Below are 24,081 nucleotides of genomic sequence, written 5' to 3' on the forward strand. Positions count from 1 at the left end.
TGTAAGTGATACCGTTCGTTTCTCCTGCCTTTCAGGCTCCTCCAGGGAAGTGAAAGCACCTCTCTACGTCTCAGACCAAATTGTCCGGAAGCTGCGGGGCAAGAACGAGTTTACTGTCTTGGCGACCCTCAAGCAGGACCACCTCAACTCTGGAGTCATCCTCTCGATCCACCATTCGGAGCACAGGTACGAGCGCGGTCAGAACGAGAGCTCGGGTTTCGCCGAGGAATACGCTAAAGCTGACGAATCACAATGGGACGTGTACTCCAAATTTAGACGTATATTTTTATCACATCAGCAGGGTCGGTAACGTTGTTGATTGAAACCTGAATATTTGTATCTGACGAGTGTTTAGATGTATTACACACCAGCCGAATAAACAAAGCAAATCACCCTGTATGCCGATGTATTATTCACAGTCCATCAGCGACCCAAACATTGAGTCTGCGGTCGTGGGTCGGAAACTGATGAGATACCGTCCGCGTTTAGCATGCTAATGTTTTCAATTAGTTTGAGGTAGCTGAGCCGTTGGATGATCAGAGCGGCAATCTGAATTCGTCATAATGTGTTGATTGAACAGTTTGCGCGTCAAAAGTCGGCCCTGAGACGGGCGCTCCCCGGGATGTTAATGACTTTCCTCGCAGCTGATTAGCTTCCCGGCAATTCACATGCAACAAAGCGGCGCTGCGTGGTTTCATTTGGAACACTAATTCAGCCCGGGCCCAGAAGAGTCCATAAATGCTACCAACGCGATGAAGGCGCACGCATGACTGAGGGAGAGTAAATCTATTAGATGTGGCTTGCCAATAAATCAAGTCACTTTTTCACTGGCACGAGCGTCTATTTTTCTTTTGAATAATGACTCGGGCAAATTACTCCCGTTTAGATAAGTCTCTCTCCAAAGGCGAGGTGTTGAGTGTGTATCGGCAGCCCTGTACATTACTGTCAGCGCGCGGCGCGAGCGGCGGCGCGCAGATGAATGCTAATACCGGAGCGCCGAATAACCGAGCTCTCGTACACCGGGGGCCATTGTTGTGTTCTGCTGATGTTGCGTTTAGCTGCGCCGCGGTGCCACGCTTGGCTACCGGCGTGGTGGAAATCTAAATGGCGTCGCCAATCTGAGCACGCTGCGAGCGCGCTGTCTGGAAATGAGCGATGTGATTATCTCGGGCGACCAACAACGCTTAAATAATGCGCGAATGCGTGAACAGATTTTTGTAATTAACCAAACAAGGCGGGATGTATGATGACAAGCTGCCCTCATGTGACGACTTTTTTTTTTTTTTTTTTTGTTTCTTTTTAATGTATCCATTTTACAGGTTTCTAGAGCTGGAGAGCAGCGGGCAGCGCAGCGAGGTGCGTCTCCACTACCGCACCAAAGGCCAACAGGCCCACACTGAGGTGTTCCCTTACAGCCTGGCCGACGACCAGTGGCACAAGGTGTCCGTCGCTGTCAGCGCGACCCATGTCATCCTGCACGTGGACTGTAACAGGTAGGCTACCGCCGGCTAATCCTGGCAACGCTAAGCAGAAGAGTTGACGGGAATATTCACGAGATGGTGCATTTTCGTCGTCGTGGAATCGCAGCATTCGCTTTCAGGAACTCAAACATCCTTAAGTCAATGTTTCAGAGGTTTCCTTCAAGGGACTAGCTTCCTGTCCTCGTCCCCTCCATCCATAAATCTCCTCTGCGGTCGTCCTCTAGTCCTCCTGCCTGGTGTTTCCAACCTCAGCATCCTTCTATCCAGATCTTCATTGCCCTCCTCCGTCCATGTCCAAACCATTTCAGTCTCTAGAACATCTAACATGTGGTGTTGATGGACTTTCCTGATGCTATCTGTCCTTTTCGCTCCCAAAGAAAACTTCCAGCGTGGCTGATCTCACCTTCGTCTTCCACGCTTTTCCTGCCATACTCTTTTCTCCAACCCATTCAAAGCCGCCTGGTCATGTTTCTCCACATCTTTGTTGCTCTGAACTGTCGACCCTCAACACTTAAACTCCTCCACCTTCTTCATCGCCACTCCCTGAAGCCTCACTCCGATGCGATTGCATCTCCAGCGGTCTCTCCATATCCAACCGCCGGAGTCCTTAATTGTAGAAAAAGAAAATCCAAAATCGCACCCCCATCCTTTTCTCCCAACGTGAGAACTGGTGCCAACTAGTTCCTGCTGTTAGCTTGTGCTGCCTGAGGTGACTGAGCGGTATCTTTATCCCCTGCACGCGCTGCGCTTCACACATACGTTGAGATCTTCGCCGACGCATGTTGACATTTTACGTGTCGTGGAAACCACGTAGCTGCGCACCTTTAATGTCAGAGACAGCGATAATGAGCCCGGCAATCGCTTCGGGGCCGAGCCTGACAAAATGGCTGCTCATTAAGCCGAGCGTGATTGCATTGGAAATGTGACGGGGCTAAAATCATGGCGTAGCGTAGTGACATTTTTCAATAGCGCTGATGCTAATAGCTAGCAAAGCTGACTTTATAGTGGCTACGAATGCAGCTTTCGACACTTAACCAGACGTCGGCGTCTCGGATATCGGCCGTCCCGCACCTTCCGTGACCGTGTGTAGAAACAGATTTGCCACGTAGATATTAGCAGGGTATGTCGGCTAATATCCGCCCGTAAACTAGGCCGTCATGTGACACCCCCACTTCCTGTTTGTGTTTGCAGGATCTATGAGCGGGTTGTGGAAGCCCCCTTCATGGACATACCCGACGGCGCCTCCTTCTGGCTCGGGCAGAGAAACGCCGCTCATGGCTTCTTCAAGGTTAGCGCCGACGCTTGGCGTGTGTCACGGCCGCTAGTTTTAATTGCATGCAAATGTTGAAGCTTGAATTTAATTCGACAGTTGCTTTCCCCGATGTTGCAACTGACGTCTTCTACTTGTCATTGTTGCTCTCTCTCTTTTTTTTCACTTTTTTAGTTCGCAGCTAAGCCTGCCGCAATTATCCCGGCAGCTCCCACGCTGATTTGGGAGAAATCATTAAATAGCCTTTGGACCGTGCTCATTAGGCTCATTCTATAGTGGTGTGTTTATCAGCCCGGCAGACGTAAATCTCCTCTCCCAGGCTGGACTCTACTCTCAAACTTCCCAAATGGGGGTAAAACAAAATGTCAGCGTCCCTCTCTAATTCTAAACACCCCCCTCCATCGTTTCAGTCAGCGTTCAGCAGGGGGGCTAATGCTACACTCTGGCTGATGGGGGCAAATCCAGCCAATGAGAGGAAGGGATGGAGGATGGCAGAAACTTAACATGTTCTTCCATTGGCCGCTACTGTTAGTGGTTTTATATTTGTCTATACCAGGGGTCGGCAACCCTTACACTGCGGCTCCCGAGTGGCTTGGGAAAATAAGTATTTAATTGAGGTGTATTTTATTTGCGTTAGTTCCTTTTTTAATTTTAGTTCTTAATTGGAAGATTATTGTGATCTTGAAATATTAAAATAAAGATTATATTTATTATTTTTCGACGCTCAAAATAAACGTCATACTCGCGGAAGGGGGTGTCCCCGCCAAAATGACGCAAATTTGTCGAGACTTTCAACCCCAGGTAGGCAAAATACGAAGAAATGTAAGAAAAGAAAAATATCTGAAGAAAATAGAACATTTAATGATGCCCGGGTAGATTCATTTGCATTATCTGTGACAAGAGTGGCCTACCTGTATGCCTAATTTGTGGAGAAATCATTACATAAACTAAATTAAATTTTCTTCGTAGCACTTTGTGTATTTCATAAGCAACACATTTTAGTTGTTTATACAAAGTGTAAAGGGAAGAATAAGCAATATATATAGTGGTACTTTTTTTTTAAAAGGCCGTAAAGAAGAAACAGACATCTACCTTACGGCAAGAGACGGAGCGCCACATCTGGTGAAGCCACTGCCCTCTTTGTTTCCCGTGATGTAGCCTTGCTAAGCTAACCTGGCTCTGCTCCGCGTTGCACGGCCAATCAAAGCGTGGGGGTTTAAATTAAATCCGCAGGATGTAAACCATTACTCTCCGAGCAGAAGTTAGGGTTAAGTCAAGTAGCGGTTCATGTAACTCGACTGGGAAATTAATTCAGTCCTGTGACGTGTAGAAAACATGAATTTGTGTGTGCATGTGTGTGTGTGTGAGTGTTTAAATGCTTCAGCGCCGGCGTCCTGCTATTGAATTTTCCCGAGCGTTAATTGGCGGATGAAAGGAAGCTTGGAGGTCACCCACTAATCATGTCACATAGTAACATCTCTTCACGCCGCTCTGTGAGGCCTTGATTAGTTGCTTTGGAGAAATGTCTCCTTCCTTAAGCACCCTGCTTCATTAGCACACACACATGTAGCCAGAGGCAGCGGTGAGAGTGTATGCGTGTGTGTTTGTGTGTGTGTATGGGTGTGTGCAGTTCGTCAAACCTGTCAAATCACTTCTTGTGTTTGTTTGTCTGGAAAGATACACCTTTTTCATTGTTTTCTGGAATTATTTATTCATTCATTCAATGTTAAGACCGTTTTTCGGGGCCGCAGTGGGGTTGGAGCCCGTCTCGGCTGTGATTGGACGAGAGGTTGCCGTTGGACGCGGGGCAGTTTGTTCCTACGGGCCATCTGGGAGGCGCACCACCAAAGTGCGGAAAGGAGGGAATTTTTTAAAATCCCATTGCAGCTGCCTCTGAATGTAACGTCCAATCAGCTTGCAGCGCCGCTCCGTGGGGAACCGCCCCTTTTTGGGGGCCAGTTTTCAGAACCCTGTTTTAACAGTCAAACAGGCTTCTTTCATCATATTCACACAAACAATTCTTCTATGACTGAATGGTCAATGTAGATAATTTCACTCGTGAACAATCTTGGATGTAACTTCCTTTTAGCTTATGTAGCTTGAGGGAACGTCTTTGTGTTTATCTCACAAGCTATTGGTTACAAGTTGCATCGCTATGTCATTTTGACAAGACAAATGTAAATTGTCTAGTCACCTGTTATTGATGGCTCACCTTTGTCATCATTGCAAAAGTTGCCCCCCTGATCATTTTTGTCAGGAGCCGCCCTCCCATTGGACCTGTCCATCTAGACACCTACAACCATCCACTCTCTCATTCACACGTCTAGACAATGTAGGGTGTCCTGTGAAGCTCCTGCATGTGTTTGGACTGTTGGAGAAATCCGGAGAACCCGGAGGAACCCCACGCATTCACGGGGAGAACATGGAGACTCCACACAGGAAGGCCCCCTGTGGGATTCCAACCATGGACCCGCTGACTGACAAATGTTGTCAAACAGCTAATTTTACGCCCCATTCATGGGGAATAAAACATAAAACCACAGTCTGGGTTCTTTGCTCAGATTTCCAGCCCTCCTCCATCGTGTCTTACCTTTTTGCAGACCCGGCCAAATCCCCCCGGGGTGACCAAGACCCCTGACTTTTTGGGGTTTTAATGTCCTGTAGCCGGTTGCGGCAGCTAAGAAATAAAGAGCCCGCAAATGAAGTCGGACATGTGATGGAAAGGGCTGGAGATTAAATTGCATTTAAATGTTTTTTTTTTTCCCATCGTTTCTTCCCTTCTGATCGCCATGGCAATGAAGCATTTTGAATTTATGGCCTTTGTGTGGAAGAAAAAAAAAAAACAATTTTCTCTTTAGTTGCCACCGCCTGCTTCTGGTAAAGGGAGGGAACACACCCAAGTAATAAAATGGGCCAAGTTGCCATGGCGACAGATTATTATTCTGTATACCTGTGTGCACATATGTGAGTTTTTTTTTTTTTTTTTTTTTTTTTTTGATGCTGGATGAGAAATATCACCCGGGACTTATAAATGTGATTAGCCTTTTACTTGCTACATGCTAACCTTTACGCTCCTTAATGCTAAACGTGTGTGTGCGCTCAGGGCGTGATGCAGGACGTGGAGATCCTGGTGATGCCGCAAGGATACATCTCGCAGTGTCCGGATCTGAACAGGAGTGAGTGCGATGACACATGCACAATACGTGCATAACACGTGCACAGATTTCAGTCCTATATTCTCAAATTCCACACGCTCACACACACACACGAGTATATGACTGTTTAAGCATTTTAGTAAAGTTCCAGTTTGTCTCCCAGCGTGTCCGACCTGCAACGACTTCCACGGACTCGTGCAGAAGATCATGGAGCTGCAGGACGTCCTGGCCAAAACGTCCAGCAAGGTAAACGCCGTGCGCTTTCCCCTCGACGCCGTCGGCGTCCTCTTGAAATCGAAACTCCCAGGGGGAATTCAGGCTCCGGCAATTAAATTTCGGCTGTCAAAGGTGGCAGCCGCCGTGACCTCGAGGGTTGTTTTGTTTTTAAATTTATTATTTTGGCCGCCGTCTGAGGATTAAATTGCAGTCTCTAACCAAATTCCACATATATAGAGGATTTATACCCCAAAGGTCACATCCCGGGACGGCATCTGGCACGGTTGTATATTGTGTTAGGTTTTAAATCAATTATCAGGCTTTGCTGGTGCAGACGTCGCTAGCCGCTAGTGTCCTCTCCTTCTTAATTTTCTTTTCTCTTCTCTTGGGTGGGGGGCGGGGCTGTGACGACGCGAGCAGCTGTCCAGAGCGGAGGAGAAGATGAATGGACTGGAAGGTTGCTATTGTGAGAGGACCTGCAGCGTCAAGGGGGTCGTTTACAGAGAGGATGAGGGCTGGACAGATGGCTGCAGGAACTGCACATGCACGGTGGGGCGTCACTCGCATGTTCACAGCGTGCGTGCATGCCTATGTTTGTGTGTGTGTGTGTGTGTGTGTGTGTGTGTGTACACCAGTTACACGGGTGTATGTGCGTGTAGAGTAATAACAAGCAAAAGGTGGTGTTCAATTCTAATTAAGGGCTGGAGAGTACGGAGTGAGGGATTGTGGACTTTTTACAGCAAATGAATGAAATAAGTGTGTGTGTGTGTGTGTGTGTGTGTGTGTGTGTAAAACGCTGCTTTTTCTGTTAGTGTTGTGTGTGTGTGTGCGCACACTCACACACACACACACACACACACACATGTTCATTACTGTCTGCGCCTCCCTTTTGTTCCCCCGATTCATCAAGTGTGTGAAGGTAGGGGTGTGTGTGTGTGTGTGTGTGTGTGTGTGGGGCGGGGTGGGCATACCACATGCGGGGGGCCCCTATTGTCGACAGCTTGTATTCTCATTATTCCTTTGCATTAGAGCAGGGTTGCCCCAGTTACCAAAGAAAAGATACTGTATTTAAAACCTCCGTGGCGTTCAGGATTAGACCCATCAGCAGCGGCGCTCGGTAATCCCCCGATCCCCCCGCGGTCTAGTTTGAGGTGCGTAAAGTGTGAATAATCGCCGAAAAAGTGACGGTAGATCTCGGGGAAACAAATTTCACCCGCCGCCACTCTGGGTGATGAAACCCGCTCGCCGCGGCGGGACCCCCCCCCCCCCCCCCCCCCGGAAACAGCCAGTGAGGTTGTCCTCGGAAAAAAATAAGAAATCACATCTCTCCCGCGCCGCGCCGCGCCTAATTGCTCCTGACAGATGATAATTATCACCGGGGATTTGTTATGCCCACTCATCCAATGAGATCCAGCCCTCGCCGGGAATGCCAGCCTCCCGTTCCTGGGCCGCAATTAAGGAATCAGTTCGAATATGTTCCTTACCGTACGGCAATTAGCTTTGACCTTTAAAATTCAAAGGTCGTGCATTAAGATGTTATCAATTATGTGGATTAAATCCATAAATGTTACTGTGACAGCGCTCTCATCTGTGAAGGCGATGTTAATTACAAGCACGGACGGAGAAGGGGGGAGGATACCGTCTAAAACGTATTTCATTTTTCATTTATTGCTTTTGTTGCCGCCGAAAGGAGCCATGAAAATCGCTTGAACGTGCCGTAAGAGAAGGAGATACCGCTCCATCCCTCTGTCGGCGGGAAGGAAACGACACGATCGGTGTTTGCGGATGACAGTGTGAGCGGGTGGAGGGTTTGAAGCACCGAGGATCGACGAGTAGGTGGAGAAACGTGGAGGAAAGTGTCGGGGTGTTTCTGAAAGGATGTAGGAGACGGAGGTGAGAGCGGTCGTGATGTTTGGACACCGAGGAGAAGACAGGAGGCAGAGCAGGAGGCTGGTGTTAGATGTTCTGGAGATAAAGTCACACCGAGATGGGTAGAAGGACGCTGAGGTTGGAGGACTCAAGGAAGACCAGTGAGGAGGTTAATGGATGGAGGGGAGGAGGACAGGAAGTGAGAGAGGTTTGGCTGGAAGAAGCTGATCCACTGTAGCGTCTCCGAAGGAGAAAACTCAAAGGAATTGCAATTTCGGCCCGCGAGCATTTCGTCGTGGTCCCATTGTTCATCCATCATTTCCAAATACCGGCACATACAGCACTGTCTCGGAAAAAATTAGAATATTGTGATAAAGTTCTTTATCTTCTGTAATGCAATTAAAAAAACAAAAATGACTTTTTCCTGATATTCTAATTTTTTGAGATAGGATTTTTGAGTTTTCTCAAGATGTAAGCTGTAATCAGCAATATTAAAATAATAAAAGGCTTGCAATATTTCTGTTGATTTGTAATGAATCCAGAATGTATGAGATTTTTGACAGAAGATAAAGAACTTTGTCACAATATTCTAATTTTCGGAGACAGTCCTGTACAAACATACACACATACATATATATATATACAGAGATATAGGCATGATAGACGATGCTGGCACCCTCCAGATGGAGGTAAACATAAAAAAGCTTTGCTCTTTGCACTTTATATGGGATGGAGTTTGAGTATCACAGGAGCACCTCCGTCCTCTGCTAGCATCTCCCCGCTAATCCTATCGGCGCTAGCATGTGGTCGGTAATGTTAGCTTTGCAGTAGAAGCTACCAGCCCCGCTAATACGAGCAGACCCGGTCAACAGCGGACGGAAACGAAATGTCCAAGTCCACGTCGGGTAAATCGACCGATCCGCCGGGAAGATGGATCGCAGGAAGATGATGTCAAGAAAAAACCCAGCGGCGGTAGAAGGATGGAAGGAAGAAAAAAAAAAAAGAAAAAGGTCACGGCGAAGAGACACACACTCACCTATTGGCCTGTCTTAAGCTGACGGGTAAATAGAGATATTTCAGAAAGTTTAAGCTCATGTTTATTCATTCATCACATAAACTTAGATTTAGATTTTTCCTCCAGGCAAATATTGAAATGTGATTAAAATGCAATGGATTTAGATCAATTCATTACAAAGCCTCTAATTTTTGAATCATGTCCCTCACTGCTTCTAAATATATATATATATATATAAAACATTTGTTTAAAATAGTTTTTAAATACTATTTTATATATATATATATATATATATACGAATGATAAATACGATTTTAAACAAATGTATTTTTTTTGCCATATCTGAACAAGGACAAATACAAGGAACAGTTTTCATATGAAATACAAAACTTGGGTTCGGAGCCAAGGCTAATTTGCAGCCTCTGTCCCTGGTTAAGGACTTTACTGTTAAAATTGAGCAAAGTTACAACAGTGCAATAATGTTAAAATTCCAAACATATAAAAATAGAGGAGGGCAGGAGGCCAAAGCAGTAAAATAGTACACGAGAGTTGGGTCCTCGCTACTGTGAAACGTGACTATCCAGATGTTGTTCTTCAGTCACTGCTTGAAGTATTGAAAAATACTTCAGGGTTTCACCTGGTTCTGCGCAGGTTTTGTCAAACTTGAATTCCTCATCTAAAATAAACCCCAAAATGTATTTCCACTGCTTCCTGAGTACTTGTTGCTGGCACGTAAACACTGGTGTCATCAGCAAACTATATATTCGGCATTTGCTTTTTTTGAAGCTGGTAATTTGTATATATACTGAAAGGTAGAGGGCCTAAAATTGAACCTCGTGGAATTCCCTTTCGACGAGTCCTGATGAGTGACAAGGTAGAATTAGATCCAACCCGACACTCTCTTTGCTCAAAATAGGACTAAAACCAAGTGTTTCATCAGAGAAATTATGTACTTTGAGCTTATTTTGGGGAATTTCATGGTGGGCAGTGTCAAAGGCTTTTCTCAAGTCTAAGAATACTGCCGCCACTGCATTTGCTTCATCTAGTAACCCTTTCATAGTGTCTGTGAGATCACAATTTGCTAACTCTGAGTACCCTGCTCTGAAACCCAACCACTTCGATGGCTGCTTTCTAGGTAATCAACAAGTTTGTTTAGCGACTGTCTCCTCAAGAACCTTTGAGATCACGGATAAGATGGAAATTGGTCTGTAACTGGACACCAGGTCAGATGCTTCAGACCTCAATTGGAGTCATAATTGCCTTTTTCCAGGGCTGAGGAGATGAGTTAACCACATGTGTCACTGTCGCTTGAAGAATGAAACTGTATTTTTTAAAAGATAAAGCATATCTTATATATTTATATATATGTATATTAGACATATCCATCCATATTAGTCATGGCTAGTGTGTTTTTTTTTGGCTGGAATTTTGGAATTGATTTTCTCATCAAAATGTCACATTACTGTCAAATAGGATAAACTTGGTCAACATCCAAAACACGTCTTTGAAATTACGGTCATTGCTATTGTTTCTTCAATTATGGTATCGAGAACAGTTTTTTGGCTTGCAGATCTTTATTAGCTTTTGGGAGAAAACATGTCATGTGTTTGAACAACGTACCACGTCTACATACACAAGAAAGCTATTGCAGCACCCAATGATTACTCCTCATCACTGGTTTTACAAAGGTATGATTGATTTTTAATGGAAGTAAATCATTGATTTTAAAATTAGCAACAGATTTAGCACAAGTAGAGCTCTGCATTGACGTTGCATTATTCATTATACATTCATCTATCCATCCATCTTCTTACGCTTATCTGGGATTGGCTCGTGGAGGCAGCAGCCAAGGCAGAGAGGCTCAGACCTCCCTCTCCCCGGACACTTGGTCTATCTCTTCTGGGGGATCCCGAGGCATTCCAAGGCCAGTCTAGAGACATTGTCCCTCCAACGTGTCCTGGGTCTTCCCCGGGGCCTCCTACTGGTTGGACATACCTGGGAACACCTCACCTGGGCGGCTCCAGGAGGCACCCTGACCTCCTCATCTGGCTCCTCTCCACATGGAGGAGCAGCACCCTTGACTGACTCTGTGCCCCTCCCAGATGGCCAAGCTCCTCACCCTGTCTCTAAGGGAGAGAAAAAGTTCCTTCAGCCGCTTGGATCTGTGATCTTTTGGTCATGACCGTCATCTCAGGAGGGTGGGAGGGAACGTATATCCACAGGTAAACTGAGAGCTTCTTCATCAAGACAGACCTTTGCGGAGTCGGCATCACAGCTGACACCGCGCCGATCTACCTGTCCGTCTCCTGCTCTACTCGAACTTCTCCACTCGGGACCTTCTCCCAGGCCCAGAGTGGGCACTCCACCCGTTTGCGGTTGAGAACCATGCACACAGATTTGGGGGTGCTGATCTGTGTGCGGAAGCTAGATCCTGAGGTCACCGAATCACTGCGACACCCTGGGTGTGCCCAGAAATTCTTTCCAGAAAAGTTTGAACAGAGTGGCTGACAAAGGGCAGCCCTGGCGGAGTCCGACCCTTACCGGAAACAGGTTCGACTTCCAACCGGCAATGCGGTTCCTGGTCCAGTATGAAACCTACAAGAACCGAACAGCCCATGTTACAGGGATCGGTTCTGTGCTCCCGGAGCTCCCCAGGATTCTCTGCAAGTCGGACGCCTTCTCCACGTCCACAAAACACATGTGGACTGTTTGGACAAACTCCTATGCGCCCTTGAGGGTGCCGAGGGTGTAGAACTGATCTACTGTTCAAGACGAGTACCACATTGCACCTCCTGGAGATTTCGACGACCCACGGGACCTTCCTCTCCAGAACCCCTGAGTAGACTTTTACAGGGAGCCTCATTATTTATTCGTTATACAATATATGTCATTTATATATTATGAAGGAAAAGCACTAGTGTTTATATGTAGGGCGAAGACCTTTTTGTCATTGGCCATTGGCCGCCTTAAAGGTCATTCATGCCCTAAGTTAAATAGGCGTTTGGAGGCTTCTGTCTGTCTTCTGTGTTTATTTCCTGCGTAATTGCCTACGTTCTCAAGGAACTCACGTGTTGCTAAAAGCAGCAAACGGAGCGATACAACCGGAAGTTGTGGTGGGGGTCAGTGTTGCGATATATGCTCAGGAGCGACCAGTGAACGGAACGGAGAGGAAGGAAACAACCTCGCATCAGTATAACTGGAGAAGAGAGCTCCGTCAAGACGCCACCATGTATCCAGTGGCGTCACAGACCGTCTACTGCGCTGCCTCTTTCTTTGTATCACCTGCTTCTCCGCCGGCACCATGTTTGTCATTGTCTAAAGCGGACCTTGAGAGAGAACTCCACACTGTCCTCTAGTGGACATATTGCTTGGTCACAACTGCGGTGACATAAATCAAGCATGGGAAATATGCCGGCAGTGACAAAGCTCAGAGTGACAACGTCTGGGGCGGACGTAACCGCTAGCGTACAAAACGTTAGCGTAAATGACCAGACCGGCAACCGCTGCTAGCGCTGCTTAAATCATGCTAGGACAAACGGTGCAGTTCAACATGAGAAATGTCTTTTTAAAGCTCTGTTTTTATACCTCACCCGCCTGACTCATGATGTGAAATTAAATGTGTGTATTTGATAGTAACAATGTACTCTGTTGACGGTGTTCTCCTGTTTACCTTCTTCTCTGCACCAGAATGGAACTGTGCAGTGCGAGGCCATCTCCTGCCCTCCCCCTCAGTGCCCGGCGGGCACGGCGCCCGCCTATGTGAAGGGTGCCTGCTGCAAGGAGTGCCAGCGTGAGTGGAGTACCCTTAACCCCGCCGGCCTCCCACAATCGCGCAATCACGGACACGATTTTCCCACAAACGCACACAGTCGAGCAAAACAGCCCCCACCACCACCAGATTTAGAGCTCATATCACGCCTCCACAAGGGCTGCCTGACAATTGACCGGGCCTCAGCTGTGTTGCTAAGCTACCTCCTAACATGCCTCCTGAGATTGGTCTGTCCTCTTGCATATACATGGGCCAATCAGTGATTCACCGGAACACTTCAAAACACAGATGGCCACAAGTCACACAAGCAAAACTTGTTCCTGCCATGTTGACATGTTGCGAAAAAAACGAGCGTATGGACGTAAAGCGAAGTCACCGATTTGATCGTAAATGCCCTTTTTTTTAATACATATCTAATTCTCGATCGCTGATCTTTTCTCGCTGGATAAATAATTCCGTTTAATCGCGCATCTGCAAAGAGCGTCTGGTTTTTCTGCCTGCGTGAGTCTGAGTTCGGCAATGAACTCCTATTAGCCCCTCACCACTCTGCATCTCATATTTTCTCAATTCCCCTCTCAATAAAAGGGGATTTCGGAGGATATTAGCTTTTCCTCACCCCCGTATTCTTCCGATATTAACCCAAATTAAACTTAAAGAGATGCGATTTGCTTTATTTTGCCGGAGACAAGGGCTGCCCGTCAGTGCGCGACTGAATGTTTTTTTTGTTTTTTTTTTTCAAGCTAGAGGTTGCAAATGTACATGATTTATTTTCCAAAAGAGCAGACTCGCACAATGTTCTGCACGTCTACCTCAGCATTTTTCCGCCGCTCCCACCCAGCGCTGCTCCCGGTCTCATACTACCCAAATAATAGATAAGCTGCAAATAATTGGCATGATTAAACCCCCTATCAGCAAGAAAAAACTGTTTATTCCTGGATATTAATCAGCTTGCATCCTCGGTGCGGACCCGAGGGTCGGCACCGCCGCGCGAGGGTTTCAAGCGTGACTCCAAATCTGCCGGTGTTTTACACAAATATAAACCCGTAACAGGTAATCCCTTTTCAACTCCCCTGGCGTTCGGTTATCGCCGCAGAGTAGACAAACACGGAGCTACTTATGTATGCTCCTGCTCTGGACAGAGTAGTGCCCCAGCACAAAGACGTGACATTCCCTCCAAATTAAATCCCTATCTGGCAGCGTGAGGCCTTGTGGGGAGGAGCTCAGAGGAATTCTATTTCATTCTTTTAAGGCCTGTCAAGTGCAGCATCAGTTGGATCCCTTTGCTTTTGACGGCCGCTTGATAGCCTGACCCGCTGTGTCGATCACTCCTCCTCCACTTCATCATTTCGGTGGCTCAGTGGACCAGCCGCGGACTCGTTGCCCATGTGTTTCTTAAAGCAACACCCACAAGTATGCCAAAAGTCAGCGTATGTGTTTTCTGCGACAAAAAAATGACAACAATCACAGTGAAACATTCAAAAATGCTTTCACATAATATCCCCCGGTCTGAAATATTTATTTATTGACAGGAAGATAGGAGCATCTTGAAGTACTCCAAGTACTCTGAGGCTACAAGGCCTCTCCTGGATTAGGGACACTGTAGCATCCTCCTGGGCTAAAGTGGCCTGGTTGAGCAACACCCAAGCGTCCAAGCAACACGGTGCTGCCGCCCTGTTGGTGTGGCAGATTCAGATCCTGCATTGCTTATCCAGAGCTGGAGGTAGAGCTGTGCCATAAAGAGTTGGATGCCCCATCCCCCTGCAATGTTTTGGTTCTGGAATAGACCTATTTTTTTCCCAAGTTGCCCAGGGTGGAAGGCAGGATCAGGGACACTGGCATCCACAGGCTTAGGGAACGACAGTGAAGGATGGGAAATATCTGCTTTCATGCACCTAATATTTCAGTCTTCTTGGAATGGTGGTGTCCCGGATGAGTCACCGCCCCTGGAGTCCGTACTTCTCAGGGAGGCGTCCATGACCACAAGGACAGGAATGGACACAGATGGAGGGGGGCACTGTGGGAGTAAGGTCCTTGCTAGTGGACTTCTGTACAAGGCAACCAGAACTTTCTCCGGCATTTCAAGTCTTCCATGTTAAGGCCAACGGCGCGTACAAGAAGCCAACAGTGAAGAAAGTGGTCAATGTGAACAAGAAGACCTTTGGGCGCGAGTTGCCCAAAGGTCTGTAAAAAATATTTGGACTACATGGGCTGCACCGGTTGCTGATGGCTACAGCAAAAACGGAATGAAGGGAACTAAGAAGCGGCCGTGTAGAAGGACTTTCGTTGGTGGGATAAACATTTGTGAACCCAAGTGACGTGCCCTTCTCAGAGGAAACATGGCTGGAAGTGTTTGGCGAGCCTTCGTCCTAATGCCTCGTGGAGGGTGTCAAGAAGATATCCAGTTGCAAAGATTAGGGGAAAGCTCACTAACTGACACTGAAGGGAACATTGTCCAACTTTAGAATCTCTTTCATCAGGAGGAACAATGCAGATCAGACATCATCGTTGATGGTATCAGCAAAAATAATTCAATGGACGCAAAGTCAACCACTTGCTTTGGTGTTTGGACAAGGACAGACATTGTATCACAGTCAAAAACAAAGGCCAGATGAGAAAAGAAAAGGGCAGGAACATGATCGAACGCCACTTGGTCAAGTGCACTGATGTCCGATAGATTTGCACAGCTTAAAATAAAATAAAATGTATAGAATTTTTGCACACACGCATGCAGCGGCGGTGGTGGTCCTCGCATACGTGCTGCATAATGCTGTTTAACCTCAATATATATTTGCTGAAATTTTGTATGTCTGCTACCAGCTGTCTGCCTGTTCGGTGGGAGAGAGCTGGTGGAGGGTGATCAGAAGGCTGTGCGCGATACGCCTGGCAGGTGCCTGCTGTTTGAATGCCGGGTATGTCAAAACACACACACACACACACACACACACACACATGGGCGTAGAGCACACCCCCACGCATGTATTGGATATTATTTTATCAAAGTGCTCTGCAGAGAGACACACCGCTATAAATCCTCAACATCATTAATTCCCATTGTGGCAGCTCAGGATGTAGTCATAGCTACCTTGTTCCGGCGCGGAGATAAATCAAACCTCAGCGTTTGACGGCGCGCTTCTGCAGCGTTCCAGCGAACTGGCTTGTCGTCGTCGTCTTTGAGCTTTAAAGTAATTGGCCAAGCCTGACAAAATGTAATTTACATTTGCAGCCCCCACTGTCAATCACCCCGTGGCATTATTCAATATCAACCATTAGATGTCTTCGGGGTCTCCGATGATGCGACGTTCCGTTATCCGGAGCTTTTGTCTGTTTTTTGCGCACCAGATGGGTCGCCAGTGCACTTTTGGGGGGCCGATTCTCTTAACGGCGCGAAGCCACGAAGCCCCGATCAATCACAGAAAAGCGATTTGAAGTTTTTAATCGCCCGACTCAATCTTATCACCTCATTTCCCGTCGCTAATGCCGCGTAGCGCCGGCAGAATCGGCAGCCTCTGACAGCTGTCTCGCCTGCTTGCCCGCACGTTGCCCATCTGTAGTCCCAGTTTATCGACCGGCAGGCCCAGGCAGATCAAAGAATTGGGGACGGGGAGCGATGTCAGTCGGTCCACTCTTGCAGACCTCTCCAGGCTTCCGCTGACAGCTGCTTGTCATCCCTCTGATCTCATGCATGCCTGCTGGCTGCGTAGGAGTGCAACTTTGGGGCGCCGGGTAGCACAAAGTAGGCGACACGGCCCGTTGAGGAACCTTCTTTTGGCAGCTTTTAGGGGAAAATGCAACCAAATATCGCTTCTTTCCCTCTTTACGAGGCTCTCCAGAAGCCTGTAACATGTAAGTCACAAAAGGGACAATCGAGCGGCTGCTCCACGCCGCAAAGGGAAGGACATGAAAGAACACGTTTCACCTCAAATGGTTAAAATGTGGTTGTTGGTGAAAGGTGGTTTTCTGGCCTTTTATTCTCAAAAGTAGGTTGTTTTTTCTGGAAGGCACCGGAGTTCACCTGCTTCGGAGGAAAAAAAAAAAAAAAAAAACAATCCAGGGGAAGGCGCTTTTGAAAACAAGTGGCCATTATCCTCTCTGATCAATCACCCGATCGCATTTTCACGGAACCGAATTCTCTCCAGACTGCAAAGATGAACGACCGGTTGCTTTTACTAAGACACCGCTTTAGCTTTTCATGAAAAGTGCCAGCGGGGAACCAGGAAGAAATCGCTCTTCTGTTTGGCTCTCACTCCGTTACTAGAAACACATGCTGATGATCAAGAGTGATGCAAGAGGAAGGGTAGCTAACTGACTCAATGATTCATTTCAAAGTGTTAGCGGCGGCGCAGTGGCTAGCGCTTCTGCCTTACAGCGAGTCTTTGGTTGGATTCCCATGGAAAGCCTTGGTCTGCAAGGTTCTTTGGGTTCCTCCTGAGTCCAAACGCATGCAGGAGGTTCACTAGAGATACTAAATTAAGCATGAATGACAGGCGCAGCAGTTGTATGTCTCGATATGACACAGGATCGTCGGAGTGAATGGTCGGTCGCTACATGAGGTGCGAATGGTTGTATCCCTCTGGTTGCAAGTGGTATAGCTAATGAATGAGTGAAGGTTTTTTTTTTCCTCGCTTATGCGCAGGATTTTTTTTGCAGCCGCTGTCACACCTCTCGCAGTTAAAATGTATTCGGTGTAATTACAGCCCGCCGTCTTCATCCGGCTGTACCTGGTGTTAATGACTTCAAATTAGCCTCATTCCACAGGCCCCGTGGAAACTCATTAGAGGCCTGCCAAAAGCATGCTGGGAAAAGCCCCCCCCCCCCAAATTTGAATGACGATGTCACACACCGATGACCACGTGAGGGAGTGTTTAAGGGAAACACAGACACTGACCAATTATTGGTTGACGCCGAGGGTGATTTGGGCCGTTGAAAAGACAATGCGTAAATAATTACCATCTTAACGACACGCTCAACCGGGATTGTGTTATTTGAAACATTAACAGGACAAGACGATGGAGCGCGTGGTGCCCGGCGAGCCCTGTCCCCAGCTGGAGTGTCCCGAGTCGGAGCAGATCACCTTGAGCGACAGGTGCTGCAAAGTCTGCAGAGGTACGGAGCAAACGGGAGTGTGTGTGCAGGATTCTGATTTGTGCACACACACACAAAGTACACGGTGTTTTCATATTTTACATTTCTCTACTTTCATATGTTACACTGTTATGAGCACTGAATAACGGTACCTTAAGCATGCTGACGTGTCCCTGGGCCCCGTTGCTCCCGATTGGCTGGTTAGACTTGCACGCCATGGATGTATGTGTGTGTGAATGTGACGCAGTGTAAAGCGCTTTGATAACACAACACACAATTAGAGAATATTAAGATAAGATGAGACCAACTTTATTTATCCCGAAGGAAATTGTTGTGCCAGAGTTTCAAGCAAAACATAACAATAATAGATAATAGTAGGAAGGAGGGAGAATAAGAAATACAATAAAATATAAAGTGTCAAGTTAAGGCTATCAAGTGGATATATCAAGGCTATATCAAGGCTATATTTACAATGTATACAAGTGTACATGGGTTGCGTGGCGGTTAGCGCTTCCTCCTAGCACCAAGAAGGTCCCTGGTTGGATTCCCACAGGGGACCTAAAGGTGTGGGATCTCCATATTCTCCCGGTATCTGTGCGCGGCTCCCACGGGTTCTCCGGGTTCCTCCCTCAGTCTAAAAACATGCAGGAGGTTCCTTGGAGACCCTACATTGTCTAGACGTGTGAATGAGTGGGAGAACGGTTGTATCTCTACATCCAGGCTGCCCAATGACAGCTGAGATAGGCACCGGCCCGCACCAGCCGGAGCACTGAATAAGTCCCCAAAACAGGGAAATATTTCTTGGTACGAATTATAATTTTTTCGTTCGCCCTTCCCGGATCTTATTTTGAAAAATTACTGTTTCCGCCTTCGCTTTATAGCCGCATTTAACAAAAAGTTGTCGGAGAGCTTTTTCGGGAGGAAACAAGCATACGATGAGACTGCCAGCAAAAATAAAGCTGCATCAAAAGAATATATCACGATACCTACCTTAGTTACAGGTTCATGGCAACGGGTGATACACACCCCTGCTGTGCCTAATTTGAGGTGAATGGCTAGCTAATGAAGCTATTAAATCCTCAAATTATTTTTATTCATTATGTATTTGTTATTTTTTATGATAGTGCAAAATTATTGTGATTGCCTGACTTAAAGTGTAATCGTTGTATTTAGATGAAATACTGTGAACTGACAAAAGTCTTTATTATTTGAGCCTACGCGCCTCTAACTGGTCCACGGAAACATTTATAATGCATAAAACTGGTCCCTGGTGCAAAAAAGGTTGGGGACCTCTGAGATAGATAATGAATGAATGAACGAACGGTTGTTTTGAAATCCTTTTACGAGACGAAATCGGTCGCTAACACAAGATATCTAAACCTGTGCTGAAAAGTCCCAAATATTCATCCTCTTTTCCGAAGCGCTGCTCCGATCTCAGAGATGGATCGCCTCTTGCCGTCACGTTACGCTGATTTTTTTTTTTTTTTTTCGCTTCCTGCACATGTCAGCAAGAAATGAAATCGCTTGAAGCGGCCAGTCAATGTAAAATCATCTATTTATTTATTTTTTCTTAACAAGCAAAAAAGAAAACGGAAAATCCTGCCGTTTTCCCCTGTCACTGGATGTAAAATTTGTTTAGTCATGTAACTCCCATCGATCAGCCACTTAAAACTCCATCAGCAGCAGGATCCCCTGTGTTTACTTATTTTTCTCGGTGAACTATGACACATTGAGGATGAATTACAGAAGGCCAGGATACGTAGCCCTTTCACTCGCCTCCTCCTCTTCCTCCAGGGTGTCAACCTTTTCCTCTCCCGCAGGTCACGACTTCTGCTCGGAGGGCCACGGCTGCTTGGAGCACTCCGATTGCGTCAACCTGGAGACGGGGCGCTGCTGTGTGTGCAAGGATGGCTTCCGTCCTCTGCGGGATGACAACGCCTACTGTGAAGGTACCGGCTGGAGTTCACGTTTGTTTGTTTATTTATACGCTTTGCAAACGCATATGTGGAGAAAATGGCAAGGTTCTGACCCCCTGTTGCCATGGTGATTGAATTTAATCGTGATCTCTTTTTTGCATCTGGCGAGGCGTTTTAATTCGGGCGATTTCGTTTTCGGAAAGCCGGTTAATCTGAGTGTGAAAGCAAAAAAAGACGGTCCCTGGTTGGATTCCCGCAGAGCTCCCACAGGTGTGGAGTTTCCATGTTCTCCCCATGTTTGTGTCCAAAAACATGCAGGAGGTTCACTGGAGACGCTAAATTGTCCAGATGTGTGAATGAAAGATTGAATGCTCTATATGTGATGGATCCAAAAGTGAACTCCACCACGAGTGCGGGATAAGCGGCTTAGATGAACGAATAAGTGAATGAATTCAGGTCTGAAGCCAAATGTGTTCTTGGCGTGAACCCCTCTGTGAATACAATAGTTTCACTGTTGCTCCTGTTGTTCCTTAATTAGACCAGAAACTGTCGATTTGCTTTCAGCGTTTATTTTTCTCCCCAAACGAGAAAACGTCACCATGTCGTGCGCGGCAGCGGCAGCGGCAGCAGCGGGGTGCAGATGGGAAAGCACAAGCAAATTCAAACAAAAAAAAAAAAGAAATGACTTTGCTTATGCAAAAAAAAGTTATTGTACAATAGAGGAAACAAATGATTGTGTGAGGCGGGATGGTTACCTGGGCACCACAGATGACCATGCTGTTGATTTTGCACACGTGGGCGCTGGCCTCCGGCGCTATAATCCCTCAGAAAGAAAATGAGGTTTTAATTAGGCTTCGTCAAAGATCTCGCCGTCGTTTCTGCAGACCCGACAACTGTGAGAAGGTTTTCCAAATGAGCGACCCTGCAAAAACCCCAGCGTCTCGCGAAGAACAAAAAAAAAAAAAAAAAAAAAAAGCGTCACAAAGGAACGCGGACGTTGAGTGAATCCCCTGAAAATGCTTTGTCGGAAACGCGCATCCATCACGCTTAATCCCCCTGAGATGGGGGGCCGTAATCCGCACATTATCTGTGTCCACAGCCCGCCGGCGCCTCAATGGATGCACTTTTGGAGGTTGCCGGCCGTCATCTCGCTCACCCGATTAATTTGTGATATAAAACCAATCTGCAGCTTTTTGGGGGCGGGGCTTAGAGTCCCCGTAACCCGTATCAATAGTCAGGTCAGGCATTCTTGTGCTGTGCGAGCAGATATAAACAGCATCACCAGCTGTGTCTTAAAGAAATAATGACTCTCGCTAAGGCGGCGCTCGCTCTGAAATATGCAGTAGACATCGTGTCACAACGGCGGGCTCGGAAAAAAAATCTCCAGTATTAATAAGAAAACATGGGATCCGATCTTGACGGGCAAGCTTCTCTTTATCCTCCCAGCTTGTTTTGGCGTTCCGTGGCGTGCTGGGAGGAGGGGTGGGAAGGTGGCCTTAGCAGATGTCGTATCAATGGACATCTGTAAGCGGCGGTCCAGGTAACCAGAAGGTCCTCTGAAGTCCACATCAAAGGAGTTGTCCCTGTTTGATGTAGTTGGGGTCAGGCTACGGGGGGGCAGACCGCGAAAAACCAACCACGCTCGCCGTGACATCGTCTGCTGCCATCTCACCCCGCAACCTCTCTCAGACTTCTCAAGGTCCCCCGTCACCGCTATCTTACTTACCGCTACAAATTCGCAATTTAACCCTCAGGTATTTTGTGGCTGCCCGTCTACAGGGCACTACTTTCAAAACAGGCATAGAGGTTGTAGTCAATGGCCTTGCGCAGGTGGGTCAACCACAACAACGATGGCCGACTCCTCAGCACTACAGATTTCTACTCGTGCTCCTCGTTCAATTGAACAGGAAGGGTATACGCATGCGTAGATGGTTTGACAACGATGGCCAACTCCAGCGTTCTCTGGAGTACACTAGAGTACCATGGAGTACTGCTCACGCTCCCCACTTGATTGGACGGGAAGTGCCTCCGTTCGCACATGTGGGTCGACCATGACGGCAACGGCTGACTCCAGATTACTCTGTTGTGTTGTTGTTCAACACAACAGCAATGATGGGGCTCCGGAGTTCTGCTTGTGCTCCCCACCTGATTGAACCGGAAGTGTATAAGCCTGCGCAGTTGGTTCAAACACAACAAAAATGGCTGACTCCAGAGTTCTCCGGAGTACTCCAGGGTACTGCTCCAACTCCTCACTCGAGGGGTCCAAGCATGTGCAAGTGGGTCCACTATAACAACAGTGGCCAACTTCAAGAGTTTTCTTGAATACAATGGATACCCACACTCGTCACTTGATTGAGCAGGAAATGCCTTGGGTAGCAGGTGGTCCACCAAAGCAACAAATGGCTCTGGTGGTCTGCTTGTGCTTCCCACCTGTGGAGCAGAAAGTGTATAAGCATGCGCAGGTGGTTCAAACATAACAAAAATGGCCGACTCCAGACTGCACCGTAGTACTCCAGAGTACTGCTCCAACTCCTCCCTCGAGGGGGTCCAGGCATGTGCAAGTGGGTCCACCGTAACAACAGTGGCCAACTTCTGCCTACCCTGGAGTACTCTTGAATACCATGGATACCCCACACTCCTCACTTGATTGAGCAGGAAGTGCCTTGGGTAGCATGTGGTCCACCACAACAACAAATGGCTTCAGTGTTCTGCTTGTGCCCCCCACCTGATTGAACAGGAAGTGTCTACACATGCGCAGGTGGTTCAAACATAACACCAATGGCTGACTCCAGATTTCTGCTTATTCTCCTCACTCTATTGACCCTTCCGCTGCTTTTTCAGCTCCCTGTTGTTCAAGGTCACTGGAAGCAGCAGCTCCACCCCATTGTAGCTCTGGAGAAATACCGCATTGCTCGCCGTTGTTGATGTTTAGGATCACTGTAGTCCCACGTTTGTTATTTCACCAGACAGGAAGCGTTTCTAGACACGTATTAGTTAATCCCGAAATGACAGCCCCAGCTACTGGCCCGGCATGTGTATTGCAGCATCGCTACAGAGAGTGTTTTCAAAACATCTTCGTCGGCCATCTCTGTTGACTAATCATCAACAACAGTCATGAAATCAAATGTAATAATATGCCCAGGCATGCTTTGCCAGAGAAAAAAAACAGAAAAAGAATAATTGCTCTTTGCAGGATTCTCCCCACATCTTTCATTGGGCGTAATCACTAGTTTTAGTCAACATGGATTTTGAAGTCGTGAAAGGCAGCCTGATTGGGCCGGCTCTGTGGGAACTTGCTTTCCGGCAGCTCAGGGTTTTTTTTTTTGTTTTTTTTTTTTTCTCCCGTCATCTGGTCTCACAGCGGAAAAAATGGAAAACAAGCAAAAGTCACAAAATACCCTTTTTTTTTTCCATTCAAACTTTCCTGCACAACATATTAGGCATTCCCTCTGATCCACAGAGGCTGTCCTATGTATTATGTATATATTGTGTGTGGATGCTCGCAGATCTTGCTGTTACCGCGCCAGTTGGACTATTCAACATTTTTAAACCGGTCGTCTACTAGCAGCTCCCGTAGCTGTTAACCCGACGGATAGAATTGCGAGCTTACGACTGCAGCCAGAGCCGCGGCATTGATTGTTATCATGGCCGACTGCGAGGCTGCGGCGCTTCAGCTTTTAATGCGGGGAGGGTGGGGGAAATGACAAAGCTTGAGCCCTTTTGAGTTGTAGCTGCTCCCGAACTCATAAACTTTATATCGCCGCTGTCGTACACGATGGAAGCACCCGATTCCAAACCGGGCTCCCGGGCGCTACAGCGAGCTGTTTCTTATCCTCCGAAGATGTGTGATGACCCTTCTATTTCTAAATCCAGGCGCATTTACCAAACACGACCATTATGTTAAGAAGATTAATCGCCAGATAGCGCCACCGTCGAGCGCATCTCCCGCAACAGCGGTAATTGACTTAGCGCAGCAAACCTTTTGTGTGATTACTGCCGGTCTGAGCCATTAACAGACCAAGCATTGGTAATAAGTTGATCGTTTAGGAATAATGTTCATACGTAGCCTGGACTTTTATCATCTGGGGGGGTTCCTTGCAGGATGCAGTTAAACGGTGATCTAGCCTCAAGTGCTGCGCTTGGTTGCGATGCAGAAAAAGCAGAAAATCTCCTTTCAGTTCTACTCCATGGACTGAAGTCCTTCTTCTATTCTGTATTCAGTGGCTTGAAACTGTGACGCGTAACCAGGACGAGGGCGGCGTGGCTGCAATTGAGAGCCAAGTCAAGCCCAATTTTTTTGCGATGGCG

General features: G+C 47.2%; 1 protein-coding gene across 2 annotated transcripts in view; it reads left to right on the forward strand.

Annotated features, from left to right (window-relative positions):
* The window catches only part of nell2a (neural EGFL like 2a), a 97,583-nt gene that overhangs the window by 12,041 nt on the left and 61,461 nt on the right, over positions 1–24,081 (forward strand). For both annotated transcript variants that reach the window (XM_086149428.1, XM_086149429.1), the window contains exons 3-12: positions 36–186; positions 1,320–1,493; positions 2,673–2,769; positions 5,855–5,927; positions 6,070–6,152; positions 6,543–6,671; positions 12,694–12,796; positions 15,593–15,684; positions 17,773–17,878; positions 19,678–19,806. In XM_086149428.1, coding sequence (XP_086005554.1) covers positions 36–186; positions 1,320–1,493; positions 2,673–2,769; positions 5,855–5,927; positions 6,070–6,152; positions 6,543–6,671; positions 12,694–12,796; positions 15,593–15,684; positions 17,773–17,878; positions 19,678–19,806 — 1,137 coding nt within the window. The remainder of the gene's footprint in view (positions 1–35; positions 187–1,319; positions 1,494–2,672; positions 2,770–5,854; positions 5,928–6,069; positions 6,153–6,542; positions 6,672–12,693; positions 12,797–15,592; positions 15,685–17,772; positions 17,879–19,677; positions 19,807–24,081) is intronic.

Source organism: Fistularia commersonii, chromosome 7 (genome assembly GCF_037954325.1).
Source record: "Fistularia commersonii isolate RoL2024-O1a breed Wild chromosome 7, RoL_Fcom_v1.0, whole genome shotgun sequence".
NCBI classification, from domain to species: Eukaryota; Metazoa; Chordata; class Actinopteri; order Syngnathiformes; family Fistulariidae; genus Fistularia; species Fistularia commersonii.